General features: G+C 42.5%; 1 protein-coding gene across 1 annotated transcript in view; it reads left to right on the plus strand.

The window, feature by feature from the left end:
• Positions 1-3,062: 3,062 nt before the first annotated feature.
• The window catches only part of LOC129701463 (GDNF family receptor alpha-4-like), a 36,386-nt gene continuing 22,810 nt past the window's right edge, over positions 3,063-16,638 (plus strand). Inside the window, 1 exon segment of the mRNA XM_055642657.1 lies at positions 3,063-3,562. Within this exon segment, the coding sequence (XP_055498632.1) occupies positions 3,523-3,562 (40 nt within the window). The 5' untranslated portion in view covers positions 3,063-3,522.

The following is a 16,638-nucleotide window of genomic DNA, read 5'->3' on the forward strand; positions in this document are numbered from 1 at the left end:
TATCCGTGTCCTGATTTATGCTACTCTCTAATGAACATGGAAAGGTGACATTTTAAGTTGGGACCCTTCTTCAGATGGATTGTGGTGGAAGAAATCATGTAAAGAGCAAGGGCATTGTAAGGCAGCAACTCTACCGCTGTGCCACCATGCTGTCCCATCTAACATGTGTCAGAATGTAACTATTGACAGAGAGATATGTCTGGCCCATGTGAGGTTTTTGTTAATGGTGACCCCTCCCCAGGATGTTGAAGGGAGGGAATTTAGCCGTGAAAATGCTATTGCATGTCAAGGGTGTGTTGTTGGACTCTCCAATGTTGAAGATGCTTGTCTGGCACTTTTATTACACTAATGTGACTTGCCAATTATCCAGCCAGGCCTTACTTTTGTCTAAGTCTTTCTGCATGAAGGCATTGACTCACTGAGGAGATGCCAATATAAATGAACATTGTGCAATCATTAGCTAACATCCACACTCTAACTGTTCCATGGCCATTGATGCAGCAGCTGAAGATGATTCAGCTGAGGACATTGACCTGAGGAACTTCTGTGGTGGTGTTGGCCTAAGACTGGGACCAGGATAAATGATGCCCAACAATTACATCCATCTTTCTTCTATCAGATAAGATTCCAGCCATGGGAATATTTTCCGTTTGATACACATTGACTGCAATTTTACCATGACACCCTGGTAATGCAGGAACTGTAGCAGCAAATTCATTCACAGCAATGTCCCAGTAAAATAATGGTCAAGTTATTTACTTTACTATACCATTGAGTCATAAATATTGGCTCGGAAATCATGAAGAACACAAGACTTTTCTCCATGTAACGTGATGACATATCTTACCTTCACCTGACTGAGCCTCAGTTTAATGTTTCATCCCAAGATTCCTGCAGTTCATCGTTCAGCTATCAGATTAGATTTTGTGCTCAGGTTTCTGTGGTACAACTTCAAAATATACTGTATTAATAGAAAAGGCATACCTATAGTATTGGAATCACGGGGAAGGTGCAAGGTGGATTCGCAATGATATACGGAGCAACGATAAATATCTGGGTAAACTCGAGATGCTTTTATGTGAAGTGGCCGATTGATCAAAATGAAGCATGATACATTATGGAAGGGTTTGAGAGGTGAATCGTTGAAATATTTCCACCGACCAATGAATCAAGAGACAAACTACACATTAGTACTCACACCACAAAGAGGGAGGAGAGAATGTTTCTAATGTGTCATTAGATTGTAGAATGTATCACCATTTATAACTGTTGAAGTGATAGAGGAAAATAGATGGAACTTTACAAAAATGTCCACATTTTTGTCATCCATCCATCCATTAAAAACGCCCCCCCGGATACAAAAACTAAAGAGCATCAGGAATAAATGAGGAATTGGAACAGAAGAAGTGCTTTAAAATATGCTGGGAGTGCCATTGGTGAGATAGGTTGAAATAGCTTCTTTAAGTGTTGAAATACTGATTGTATAATAAATTACACATTGTGCAAAATGAGCCTAGATAATAGCAAGTTATTAACATGGTTGTAATGAAAAGAGCTTGTGAGACCTTTTAAAATGAACCTATTACAATAGAAGTTGGCATGGTTTCAACATTTTGCTACTTCTGTTTCCAGACAAGGATCTTTGCAATGACATTCCCTGTGACAGATAGCATACATTAAAAAAAAAACCCTCTTAAGTTCCCCATCATCAGACTTGTAATCCTTTCTTGAAGATGAGATCAATGACAAATTTTAGCCTTCCCACTAGCATGCTAGTACAGCCTTCAGCTGAAGGGTCTATGGTCGAGGTGAGTGGCGAGTGGAGACCCAACAGAAGGCAGACAGAACATCCATCCCCACAATACCCATCAAGTTCTTGGTCAATTGAGCGGCAGTGACCCTGCCCTCCTGGATGCTTCAGGGATAAGGACAACCTGTTGATGGCACCTCAGACCATTGGAGAAAATCTAGCAACTCTACCACCACCTCATCGGTACAATAATTAACGAATTCCATTCTCCTCTCTAAAGTCAACACCCGGTGGCACGGCTAGAAGTGCCATTGTCTCACTGCTCCAGTGCCCCAGGTTCAATCCTGACTTCCGGTGCTGTCTCTGTGGAGTTTGCATGCCCTGGTGGATTACTCCCAGGTGTTGCAGTTTCCTCCCACTTCCCAAAAGAGGTGCAAGTTGGTAGGTTAATGGCCACTTTACATTGCCCCTGGCAGGTGGGTGATTGGTAGAATATGGGGTTGGGGGGGGGGGGGGGGGAGAGAGATGGTGGGAATAAAATGGGATTGGTGTAAATGTTTTATCTCTGTATTAAATTATATATCTGTATGCTTTATTGTCACCTTCTCCTAGCTAACAATGATCTATTCTAAATTTTCCTTGAACCTTATCACCTTTGATGTCTCATTTTCACACCTTACACTTCCTTATCTCTGTCTCCCTCTTCCCTGATTCTCAGTCGGGTTTCGACCCGAAACGTCAGCCATTCCTTCTCTCCAGTGATGCTGCCTGTATCGCTGCTGCCTGTCCCGCTGAGTTACTCCAGCAGTTTGTGTCTATCTTTGGTGTAAATGCCTGTCTGACGGTCACAGGAGACTCACTCAGATTACACTCAACCATCTCCAATGAAGGGTCCACCTTATCTGAGACAAGCCTCCACTCTCAGCCCTGTCTTGGCAAGATTCTTCCAGGAATAAGAGCATCCCAAAGATGTTCTCAAGGTCTCTCTGAAAAGATATAACACCCGCAAAAGAAGTGCCCAGGGATTCACATAAGTTCCAACCAGAGGGGTCTACCGTGGGAAGCTTCCCAAAACAATGTGAAGGTGAGCACCTCATGCTACCACCTGTCTGGTGGTCCAACATCGGCCGCCTCAGTTTCCACTCAACTGCAGAGGAAGCAAAGGGGAACGAACTCAGGAAGGCACGGGTTGGGCCGAAGGGCCTCTTTACGTGGCTCATCCTGGACCCAGTGAAATTGCCTAAGTAGAGGAATCGGATTTGTGTTCTGTGAAAGGTGTGGATGTGTGGTGCGGGTACATGGATAGATCTATGTGTGTGTGTGTGAGTGAGAGAGTCGATGTTCTGGTGTAGACGACGCTACCTGTTGGAGCGCACTCACTGGCTAACTCGCTGTGTATCGCTGCTGTGCCGACACGTGGGTGGGTGTGATGTCGATCTAGCTGTGGCCAAGCGACACAAAGAGACGGGAGGAGGGGAGTAGGAGTGACGGGCTGTTCCCGAGCGGAGCCGGGGAAGCGGAGAGATGCACAGCCCCGGGTAACCCGTGGTTTCAAGATACGAAGTTGGTGGGAAAATACTTACAAGCAGAAGATGAGAGCGTGTGGTTGCGTGTCAACACCTCAAGGCTGAGACTGCCGAGAGCTGGTCAAGTTGTTTGCGAGTGTGTGGGTCGCCGAGAGCCGCTGGAACTGGTGTAGTAGGTGCGGGGACTCGGGACACAGCGAGAGTGTGGAGCCGGCGGGGCGGCGGCGGAGCTCGCTCAGCGCCACGATGATGGTACCTGGAGTGTCCTTGCTCTTGGCTCTGGTCGGTGAGTACAGCACTGGGGCAAACTAGCACTGGGGGAAACTAGCACTGGGGCAAGGCAGCACTGGGGCAAACTAGCATTGGGGGAAACTAGCACTGGGGGAAACTAGCTCTGGGGCAGAGTAGCAGTGGGGAAAACTGGCACTGGGGCAAACTAGCACTGGGGCAAATTAGCACTGGGGCAAACTAGCACTGGGGGAAACTAGCACTGGGGCAAGGCAGCTCTGGGCAGAGTAGCACTGGGGAAAACTGGCACTGGGGGAAACTAGCACTGGGCAAGGCAGCTCTGGGCAGAGTAGCACTGGGGAAAACTGGCACTGGGGGAAACTAGCACTGGGGCAAACTAGCACTGGGGCAAACTAGCACTGGGGGAAACTAGCACTGGTACAAGGCGGCACTGGGACAAACTAGCGCTGGGGCAAGGGGGGCAAGGGGGCAAGGCGGCACCGGGGCAAGGCAGCTCCTGCCCGCTGGGCTGAGTTCCACCACACACGGTCATGGGTCTAACTCACATTCTGTTCGCCGGAACAACTACAACACACAAGAACGTTAACTTCAGTTCCAATCCCTATTCATCCGAGCCTTGTAGAAGTGCGAGGCTTTTTGTTTTTGTACTTTTATCTTTCCCGTTGTGTTGGTACACATAACATCACGGGAACTCAGCTGAGATCCAAACTGTAGGATTAGGAAACTAACTAACGAGATTTTAATATCTCAGCAATTTCTAGAGAGTAAACCTAGGCGGATAGAATAGTGTAGACACATGCATTTATACAGTGACTTTAATACCGCCAATATCCATCCTAGGACCCTTCACTCAATCGGGAATTATAAGGCGGGTGGCCACATATAGAAGCAGAAAAAAATGTTCAGAGGCATTTCTAAAGATTTTAGAATGGGGGAGAGGGGCGGATACTGGAGCTGGGAGCCTGCAGCAGACAACATGTTCCCATAAGTAAGAACTATTCTGGATCTTTAATTTCCCCTTTGATTCAGTGTTCCGTAAGTAAAGGACTGAGAGCAGAGGATAGTGATATTGAATGTAGTCTGTGGATCAACATACGTACCGCGAACAGCTCCTTTAAGGATATCCGAGCAGTGTGCAGGAAGAAACTGCGGATGCTGGTATATATCGAAGATAGGCACAGAGTGCTGGAGTAACTCAGCGGGTCAGGCAGCATCTCTGGAGAAAAGGGGTCCGGTGGTGGCGTTCGGGTCGGGCCCCTGAAGAAGGGTTTCGGCCCGAAACGTCGCCTATTGCCTTCGCTCCATAGATGCTGCTGCACCCGCTGAGTTTCTCCAGCATTTTTGTGTACCCTTTTTCAGACTGTTCTATCTACCCAGTCGTGCCTGATATGACTCGTAGCGTGTCAACTGCTCAGTGGTGTTATCTGTACCACAGTACCTGCATGCACTGTAATATCTGCACAACACCCGTGCCCTACCACCGCCATAATTAAGTCCGTATTATACCCTCGGCAAACCTTCATGTCTTTGGGATGTGGCACGAACGTGGAGCCTGCTTCTGTGTTGTACAATTCTCTAATTCTATAAAAAGCTGCAAATAGTCCTACAGCTCCCAGGAGGATTTTCTCCTTGAAATGAGTCTGCTGTTGGGAAGAGCCCTGCCTGAAAATGTTTGACATTGTATCATTTTCATTATAGCTTACTTTGAATCTTTAGCCCTTGGCACTCCAGGTCGCATTATCAGGCTAATTGGGCATGTGACCTATTTTCTTGGTGAAAGAGATAGGTTTTAAGTATAGGCTAGCCACATTGTAAGACAGAGCAGAGAACCTCAGAGGTTATCTCCTTGGTAGCTTTATAGGTAACTGCCGCAGAGGGTAGTTGAGGCCAGTTCATTGGCTATTGTTAAGAGGGAGTTAGATGCGGCCCTTGTGGCTAAGGGGATCAGAAGGTATGGAGAGAAGGCAGGTACGGGATACTGAGTTAGATGATCAGCCATGATCATATTGAATGGCGGTGCAGGCTCGAAGGTGCAAATGGCCTACTCCTGCACCTAATTTCTATGTTTCTATGTAGCTTTACTTTAGACTTTAGAGATACAACGTGGAAACAGGCCCTTCGGCCCACCGAGTCTGCGCCGACCAGCAATCACCCAGTACACTAGTTCTATCCTACAGAATAGAAGTCAATGACCTATAAAGCTGGTCATCTTTGGGATGTGGGAGGAATCCGGAGCACCCGGAGAAACCCCACGTGATCACAGGGAGAACATGCCAACTCTGTATAGACAGCAACCATGAGTCAGGATCGAACTCGGGTGCCTGGCTGTGAGGCAGCAACTCTTCCACTGTGCCACCGTGCCGACTATCTGAACAGTGCATGTGTAGGGAGGAACCGCAGATGCTGGTGCACATTGAAGATAGACACGAATAGCTGGAGTAACTCAACAGGTGAGGCAGCAGCAAAGGCGCCTGACCCGCTGAGTAACTCCAGCTTTTTGTGTCTGTCTGAACAGTGCAGTCTGTTAAGTGTAATCTGGAATATGTTACTATCCCTGTAACACCATTTGTATAATATCACATGGGCTATAACTCCACAGCTATTGTGCTTGTACAATGCCACCTGTACATCTGTGTGGCGACACTTGTGTACTGCATAGGTGAGGTCTGCTATATGATGTTACGGGGTTGTTTGTAAAACAAAGCATTTCACTGTACCTAGGTGCATGTGATATTAACGTATCATTGAATCTGCCCAACAATATTGGTTGTAAAGCAACAGGCACACACATCATTTGTTCAACACCACTTAGCTGTTACTGCAAACTGGCCGGCAAAATGCAAATGTTACCGAGACGCTGCTAGACCCAAATAATAATGAGACTTCTGAGAGGTTTAGGAAAATGTTATTCTCTGCTGTTACAGAATAATAGAATGAGCAGCTGAGATTCATGATTGGCCATTGAATAGCTGGCAGGTGATTCATTCCAGTCACAGCAGCTGGCAGCAGAGTGCAAGGGTTGAAATTCACAGACTTGCCATTGGGAAGTTGCAAGGAGATAAACTCTAACCTTGGCTCTCAGCACAGGTAAAGCAGCGGACAGAAGCTCTCATTAGTGTGGGTACGTCACCTGTCATTCTTAACATGGAGATGAAAAGGAGGGAAATGGTCAAATAATAATTTGCTTCATACCAACAATTATGTATGGCTACATGGTCTATTATACAAAGCCTTTCCAGGCTCAGAAATGAATCGGCACTGGCATCATTTGTAAGGAAAAGTGCAATATTTGGTAGCATGGTGGGTTCCCCTGAGTTTACCCAGTCATCCAAACCACCACCCCCCCCCCCCCCCACCACCATCCTCCCTCCCCCTGCCACCCCTTATCCTAGCCTTCCACCTACTCCCCCTCCCACACCCTTCCCCAGCCCCCCACCCTCCCCTCCCCTCCCACCACCCCTTCTCCAATCTCTCCACCCCCTCCCTCCCCCCACCCATTCTCCCAGCCCCCTACTGCCACCCACCCCTTCTCCCAGCCCCGTCTTCCACCCCTTCTCCCAGCCCTCCACCTACACCCCCTCCCACCCCTGTATTCTTCCACCCTCCCTTATAATGGATGACAGATTGCTCCCCATCAGCTTTTATATCACATCAGCCTTCCCATCAACCAAGGAACCAACAGAGAATGAATTGGTTCAAAACCGTGTGATTAGTCAGCAACCATTTGGTTCTGTGTTGGTTTTGTGGCTTCATCTCTGCTCCTGAAATGGATTTTGAGAGTACGCTCGCATGAAATGGTGGTGTGGGAGTTGGCGCTGTGCGCTGCTTGATTACGACTGTAATGTACTACACCCACTGGTAGACCATTACTGTAGCCCAGCTGAACCCCTCAACCAGACTCCACCCCCTGTACTGTACTCCCAATAGTCCATTACTACATATAACACAAACACCTGGACCCCTTCAATTAAATTCCAGCCTGTTACGGATTCCCAAGGCTCCATTATTCTACTTATGACCCACTTGAAATCCTTGATTAGATTTCTTCCTGCGTCCCAGGTTTCCATTACTCTCAATAATTGTGCTTAGTCTTTAGTTGGAACTTTAATGTTTGGATTGTAAGATTGCACATGCTTACCACAGCTCCCTTAAAAAAAATTTCCCCTCATGTTGCTGGTGCCAGTATTAAAGGCCAATATTTATAGTTTGTTTGCCCTGCGAAGAGGATGTGGCCCTTCCTTTTGAAGTCATGCAGTGCAGTTCCTTACAGTTACAGCATAATATGTTTTGGGTAGGGAGTTTAGAGTGAAAATATAACATGGACAAGCAGAACCTGAGGTCAGGATCTGTAAGGCAGCAGCATTATTGGTTGTGCTACTGTCCTCCCCTCACAGTAAGAGATAGTATAACATTATTACTTCACAGGACTTGGTAACAATTTGAAGTAATAATGTTATATTACTCCTTATTCTGAGGGTAGCTCAGCGGCACAATTAACAGTGCTGCTGCCTCACAGTGCCAGAGACCCAGGTTCGATCCTAACCTCAAGTGCTGTTGGTGTGGAGTTTGCACGTTCTCCTTGTGATCACGTGGGTTTTCTCTGGTAGCTCTTGTTCCCTCCCATGCCCCATAGACGTTCAGGTTTGTAGGCTAATTGACTGCTGTAGGTTGTGCAGGTGAGTTGGGGGTGGGAGAAGCTGATGGAACATAGAGAGAATAAACAACGGAGATTAATGTATGGGGCAAGGCAGCACTGGGGCAAACTAGCGGGGGCAGCACTGGGGCAAACTAGCGGGGGCAGCACTGGGGCAAACTAGCGGGGGCAGCACTGGGGCAAACTAGCCGGGGCAGCACTGGGGCAAACTAGCGGGGGCAGCACTGGGGCAAACTAGCCGGGGCAGCACTGGGGCAAACTAGCAGCAACAAACGGAGATTTAGTATAAATGGATGCTTGATGATTGGCAAGGACTCGATGGGCTGAAGGGCTTGTATCTGCAGTCTACTGCTGTGTGGCGTGTGATGCTAATAGAAAAGTCAGGGAAGCAATAGTCGTCAATAGTGGTACAGGTCTACAGTCTATTCCCTGAGCCAAATTATGATCCAAGCCTCATTTGAATGCAACAAATGAGAATCAATGGGCATTGCAGTGGGTTGCTGATTGAGCTGCGATTAATATAGGGTGAGTCTAACACAGGGATGGCCATCAAACTGGGAGGGAGCACAACAACCACTGTAAGCTGTGGAGCTTGCTGGGGTGACTCATCTAGCAGGCGACATGTTTTCGTTGCACCCTTCCCATCCCGGGTGCAGTAACTCGCTGAATGTTGGTGATAGTCGAGAGAAGGCAGTGGACTCTCTGGAATCTTAATAAACGAAGTAAGGAACGACCTTAACAATTTGATTGAAGGATTGAGATAGAAAGAGAAAAGAGGAAAGTGCGAATCGGTAGGAGATTAAAAATCAAAAGCGGAATCAAGACAAGGAAAGAAAGACTGGAATTTGAGAGCGAGCAGGAGATGGGACTTTGTTCCAAAAATAAAGGTTTAGAATAAAAAACATCTACACAAGTGTGGAAAACCCTCATAGATTGTCAGTATTCATGTATTCAATAATGTCATGTGTAGATAGGAACTGCTGGTTAATACCGAAGATAAACACAGTGCTAGAGTAACGCAGGCAGCATCTCTGGAGAAAAGGGCTCATACTCTGTAGTGTTCACACCTCTCTTTTAAATAAAACACCTTTGCCACCCACTTGGCACTCTGGGGTGATATCCCTTCCCTTGATTGAGGGGAGTCACCACTGCACCCTCGTCTCAATGTCCAGCAGAGGAAGGACCCCAGATTGTGTTGTTCGTCTACAGAACCTTGGCATTGACTGCACCAAGCTTCAGCGAGCCCTTCAGCACTTACTCCTGCAGTCTGGAATGGGCCAGTCAGCAACATTCTCTGCCAGTCATTTAACTGCGCGGGGACTAACAAGTTTTACATAAAGGCCCTGTCCCACGTTCCCGAGTTACTCTCGAACTCTCCCGAATTTTCCCCATGATTCGAACTTGGAGAATTACGGTAATAGCCATTCGTAGGTACTCGGGGCTATTTTTTTTTAAACACATGGACATTTTTCAACATGTTGAAAAAACGTCCCGACTTACCTGATGCCCCGATTTCCTACGGCTGGCATTACGAGCCACTACGAAACATCTACGGACTCTTACGGCCTCCTACGAGCTCGCCACCGACATTCCCCGACATTCCCCAAGTTCGAATCAAGGGCAAAACTCGGGAGAGTTTGTGAGTAACTCGGGAAAGTGCGACAGGGGCTTTAAGGTTTGAAATATCGAAGAATGATTCACTCCCAGAACTACAACTCAAAAGATCCAGTTGTTTCTCCTCAGGTTCAGAGATAATGATTGTCATTAAATTATTACATTGCAGTTACGTGCCACGTTGTTTAAAAAGTATTGAAATGTTTCATTACACCAATTAATTATATGTAGTTCAACCAAATTCTTAAAGTTATTGGGAAGGTGAAAGGTGGGCTTCTGCATGTGTGACGGTGTAAATTGATATTAATATACGACCCCCATCATAGTTCTCTGACTCGTTTCACTGTCCTCCTGATTAAATGTTACTGATTGTATGTCTCGTTGTTCACTTCCCCTCAACTAACAATGAATCATTCTACATTTTCCTTGATCTTTGATCTCTCGTTCCCACACTTTGCCCTTCCTTATCTCTATGTCCCCCTCTCCCCTGACTCTTTGTGTGAAGAAGGGTCTCGACCTGAAACGTTACCCATTCCTTCTCTCCAGAGATGCTGCCTGTCCCGCTGAGTTACTCCAGCATTTTGTGTCTATCTTCGGCATAAATTGATTAGCAGGTTCCTCATGATTCGCAACATATCTTTCAATCCCCTGAACCTGTTAGTCAATTTACACATTAATAACAGCATGGGTCATTTTTTTTGCTGGCTCCCAGATTGCTATTTTTGATCAATATCCTTTTTGCAATAACTAATATGGAGTGTATAATCTGCAACCTATATTAATGTATTGTTCAATTTATAACATAGTACGCATCATATAATTTAGGCAATGCAAGCTATTATTTTAATGCACACTGTACAATCTACTAATGAAATTCAATCCAATGTATAATATCCATTCTTAATCAGTGCACAATAAATAATATTGAAGATTCAGTTTATTAGGCAATGCTTTTTAAATTCATTTATGTGACTACCATTTATTGCTAATTTCCAATTGCTCTTGGACTGAGTGACTTCCTGGGCCCATTCCGAGGTAGCTAAATATCAGCTACCCAGTCTAATGTTGGAGTTTAGGTCAGGAGGAGTAAGATGTGTGTCTTATTTCCTAAAGCACATCATTAAAGCAGATGGAGTTCACAGCAATGCAGTAGTTTCATAGCGACCATTATATTACTGGCCCTAGCTTTTTAATTCCAAAATGTATTTAATTAACAATTTTAATTCACCAGTTCCTTTGGGATTTGAATTTTTTGCTGTGGATCATCAGTCTGCATATATTAGTTGAGATCCAGTAACATACGACTAAACCTTCCGATATACAGTCTCCACTGTTTAATACCCAGTGTGTGCAAATTAATAACACAGTATGAAAATATACAATATATTAAACAGATAATATTCAATGCACACTACAAAAATTAACTCACAATATACGAAAAATATACTATGCAAATATGCAAACTGTATTAATAGCAGAACATATTAAGATGACAAGGACACACAATAATTTATCACAAAAGTCAACGTTCTGTCATTTGCAAACTCTGCGTGCATTTTACTGGCAGATCCGTAAGGCTGTTGTTGTCGGCCAAGGCAGTCTTGCAAACAGCGAGGCCGTGATCACTGTATCTGGGTGAAGTGAATGGACCAGAGCAAACTGTTTTCTCAGCTTTACCATCCAGCTCATTAAAAAAAATCCTTAAACTAATCCTTTAAAAAAAATAGAAATGAAACAAACATTTAACATTGTTACAGACTTTCACTCGATATTATATCAATTAAAATACATTCAACTTATTTAATTTAAAGTAAAGACAAATAATCGAAAATAAAGTGGCATGCAATATCACTTTGCTCACTTCAACCCTCTCAAATGGAGGGACTCGGGGATCCAGTATTGTGTCCACTCTGGTGCAGGGTCCAAGTGCAGTCCCCACCATAAACCCTGTGTGAAACTGCTGGCATTTATCAGCAGACATTTGGGCCAGTATACAGTGTAACCTGCAATATTTAATCAGCAAACATGAAATATACACTAGTCAGCTTAAAGTGACCAGAATGTAACATGCAATGCTCATCATTTCTAACGAGCAATATGTAACAGATTGTTTCCATGAACTTGCTTCAGATGTTTCCTAGATGTGGCCATAGTGTTCCACAGAGCACTGGGTGGCAGAATTGACCCCATTGCCCTTTAAGAGAATTTCACCTTGCTGCGTTACCACACAATCCTCTTTTTTGCAAAAAGAAAGTTGAGTGAAACTGACTGCCGATATAAAGGAAGGACTTTATTTGTTTAAAAAGAGCTATTTTAAATGCTGGATGTGGGACCTTGGTGCTATCTAGGTGGACACATGGTAAAACTATCCATTGACACACAAAATATGTGGTTACAAGATATGCCAGTGAAATTCAAGCCAAGTATCATAGCAGATTCTAGGTATGTGATATGATGTGGTGGTGGTGGAAATAGAGTGAGGCAGTGTGTTGCTGTGTTGGGCCATGTCGTGAATGGTATTCTGTGGGGCCCAGTCCTGGGACCTCTTATATTTAATAATGGCCAGGGATCACAAGAGGAAATGCAATAACAAGACAAAACACAGAGAAAGTAACAGTACGGTAAAAATGAGCATGTAGTTGAAAATGAGGAGTTTGGCAATTCACACAAATGCCCAGGTAGTTCCACCCTCAAGTTTGATAAAGTGAAATACAATGTTTTTTTGAAACAGCATGATAGAAAACAGAGCTAGCGTGGGGAGACTCATAGTGGGTCTTTGGTACAGCACTTATCCTGCCTTGGTCCATTGTATTGGCAATATTTTTAGCCGTTAATAAAACAAATGAAATGCTGGAGTATGCATTTCAGGAATGGTTGGTGCCAGATCCTAAAGGTTTAGTTTTATAAATACAGCACGGAAACCCTTCGGCCAACTGAGTCAGCGCTGACCCATGATCCCCCACACACTAGTTCTACCCTACACACTAGGGACAATTTACAGAAGCTAATTAACCTACAAATTTGCATGTCTTTGGATTGTGGGATGAAATCAGAGCACCCGGAGAAAACCCACAGGGAGAAAGTACAAACTTCACGCAGTCAGTACACGTAGTTGGGATCGAATCTGGGTCTCTGCATTGTAAGGCAGCAACTCTACTGCAGCCTATTATTATGCTATTGACAATGTACGGGAATTTCACTGGCATATCTTGTAACCACATATTTTCCCAGATTAATATTACAGTATCTTTACTGTAAAAATAATTCAACACAGGGCTGATCCCAAAAGTGAGCTGTATTACCTGTGCAACAAATTCTAGATTCATTTATTTGTCATGAACTGTCTGAGATGTTATTGCTGATCATAAAACGTTCACATGTTTTAGTCCACAGTCAGTTAAACTTTAGTCTGGTTTAGTATTAATCTGGATCAAACTTCAAGGAATTTGCCTGAGAAGCACTAGGATTACATAAAATGTATTTTTTAAATATCATATTCTTAAAAATTCCCCCATTTGGGGACTATCATTGATGAGGCATGTAATACTTTGCTACGGGTCTATATGCATTTCCTGTCACCTCGTTATTCTCATTATTAATTAATTATATGTAAACGATTTAATTCATCAATATTAATTGATATTGGAATGGCATGAAAATAAGTTAGACAGGAAATTATAGATGGTAATGAATTTTGAATGTTTGTATGAAGCATAAGATAAAGAATCGGCCGTTAAACATGGTCCTTGATTGTTATTTTTATTGGCATTGAAATCAATAACAAGCAGCTGACCCAGTATCTCCATTGTCTGAACAGAATCACTCCCCCAGCGATTGGCCATGTGGAGTACAAGAACATCAACTACGCTCAGCTTCCAGCAAGCTGATTAAAGTGCTCTCACTTACTGTTTCGCTGAAGCCAATAATCCTGTTTCCATTTGAATTTCATTGCATTAATTGAATTTTTATCCACAACTACTCAGTTAATGCATTCCAGGTCACAACAATATGTTGCCTCAAATTTGTTTCCTCATTACTCTTTTGGTTCACCTCAGTCTTCCTCTATCCGCATAAACATTCCAGCTTCTCCAGTATGTTCAGGCAACTAAAATGTCTCATCCTTGGAATTATATTTGGTAAATCTCTCCCGTTCCCTCTTATAACCATTGTAACTTTCCTCGATGTTGCTCAGAACTAGATACAAAATGCTATTTACAGTTTATTAAGATTCATCATGAAGCCCAAGAACTTGTATCATTGTCAACCTGCTCTGCCACTTTAATGAAAAATGCACATGTATCCCCCCTAATATTAACATAGCAACCTCTATTCTTTCTTCCCATTTAAAATGGTGCTGCTTATTTATATGCCTCTACTGATCTTCTTTATAAATTTTAACAATTCACATTTCCTCCCATATCCCAAAGGCAAATATACACTAGGGACAATTTACAGAGGCCAATTAACTATCTATATAGATATATATAAATATATACAAATATTTACATATATATATATATATTTTTATACACACACACACACACACGCACACACACACACACACACACACACACACACACACACACACACACACACACACACACACACACACACACACACATATACACATATATATATATATACACATACACATATATGTGGACTCAGTGGGCTGTAGGGCCTGTTTCCATGCTGTAACTCTAAACTAAAACATTTCACAGTATTAAATTTCATCTGCCACCATCCATTCTGAAGTCTTTTACTCTCTACCTCACAGTTCATTAAAAAAAATCACAGAGGCTTTGTACAATGTGGGGATTTGGAAATTCTGCCCTTAACCCACTAGCAAATCATTAATGTATGTGAAGAAAATCAATGTTTTTTGTACAAATCCTTGGGGACGATAACAGGGCCTTTCTTTATTTTTTATTTTTTTATTTTTATTAGAAGTACGGTAAATTACAATACTACACAACACATATATCTTAATACATTTTTTGTACCGCTTCATTTTTTTTTGAGCTTTAAGAAAAAGATAGAAGTAAAGAAAGTGAGCAAGTCGTGAAGTGCAAGAGTGTTGGGAAAAGAAAGCCCCTTAGAAAAGAAGTTAGAGAAGGAAGTAAAGTGAGAAAGTAGACCCTAGAAAAGAAAGAAAAAGAAAATAGGAACAATCGCTCTATTATAACATTAAACTCCGCAGAAAGGGGACTACCAACCAAGTCTGTTTTTGTTGTTTTACCTCCCGTTACCAGGTCCTGATACCTTTTAGTTATTTATTTATTTAAAAAAATTACTATTGCACTTCATACTTGTAATAGGTCCAGAAACATAGACCACGTCTTTTGGAATTGGTCTGCTTTACCTGCTAAGAGGAATCTCATCTCTTCCAGATGTAATGTTTCAAACATATTTGATATCCACATTTTTATTGTTGGTGTGGGCGCATTTTTCCAGAATTTAAGTATAAGCTTTTTTCCCATTATTAGCCCGTAATTAAATAAATTCTTCTGAAACGCGTTTAGTTCAGGGTTACCTTCCGATATTCCAAAAATAATCCATTCTGGCTTTGGTACCAGTTTTATTTTGATTAATTTTGAAAAAATATCAAATATTTCATACCAGAATTTTTGGATTGTTGTAGAAAAAAACAAAAGAGTGCGCTATGGTAGCTTCTTGACACAGGCATTTATCACAGATTGGTGAAACATTAGGGAAGATTTTGTTTAATTTAGTTTTTGAATAATATAATCTATGTAATGTTTTGAATTGGATGAGCGTATGTCGTACGTTGATCGAACATTTGTGCACCTGTAGTAAATGATTATCCCAGCTCTCTTTTGAAATTTTTATAGCTAATTCTTGTTCCCAGTCTCTTCTAATTCCATCTGTTGTGGGTATTTCTATGTTTAAAATGATATTATATAGGTACGATATTAGATTAGCTGATTCCGCCTTTGTCTTCATTGCTTCATCCAGTAAGTCGGAAGGCATATTATGATAGTCTTTTGTGTGTTTTTTCAGATAATCACAAATTTGAAGATATTTAAAATATTGGTTATTTTTCAAATTATATTTCAGTTGTAGTTGTTGAAATGATAGTAATTTTCCCAATTCATACAGATCTTCGAGCGTTTTGATTCCCATTCTTTCCCATTGTATAAATGATTTGTCTATGATTGATGGTTTAAACGATGGATTATTGACTATTGGTATTAAAAGAGATAGGTTTCTTAATTTTAAATTCTGTTTTATTTGTTTCCATGTTCTAATTGTGTTATGTATAATTGGATTTTTATTATAATTTTTATTATTCAAATTTATTGGTGAGAGGATAGTCGCTCCTATATTACTCGGGGAGCATAACAGGGCCTTTCACCAATAATTATTTTTCTTGCTCTGGTCCAATTTTCTGTGTGTTGTGTTCTTTAGAACAAAAAAAGTTTGAGAGGAAAATTAATGAAGATGTATAAAGTTATGAAGAGCTTAGAAAAATTGCACAGATGTGTCGACTTCCTTTAGCAGTGAGGCTGTTAATTAAGAAAGTTGATTTTACTGAAAGGCTAAATACTGGGAACCGGAAAGTGGGAATACATTTTTTTTTTGGATGCAGCAGAGATAATGAGCTGCAATTAAGTTATCCCAGCAAAGAGTTGGTGCTTTCAGGGGATGGAGGAAAGATAGAAACATTTGTGATAAATAGGTCAAATTTAAAAAACTGGGCGTGTTATTCCAAATGCATTTTCTCAGCATATAGTGAGACCCTATATCTTTTCATCTCAATCACTAATTTTCAATAAATTCACCCTACCCACTTGTGCTTAAATAAAACCAGAATAAATCAATTG

Source organism: Leucoraja erinacea, chromosome 11 (genome assembly GCF_028641065.1).
Source record: "Leucoraja erinacea ecotype New England chromosome 11, Leri_hhj_1, whole genome shotgun sequence".
Classification (NCBI taxonomy): Eukaryota; Metazoa; Chordata; class Chondrichthyes; order Rajiformes; family Rajidae; genus Leucoraja; species Leucoraja erinaceus.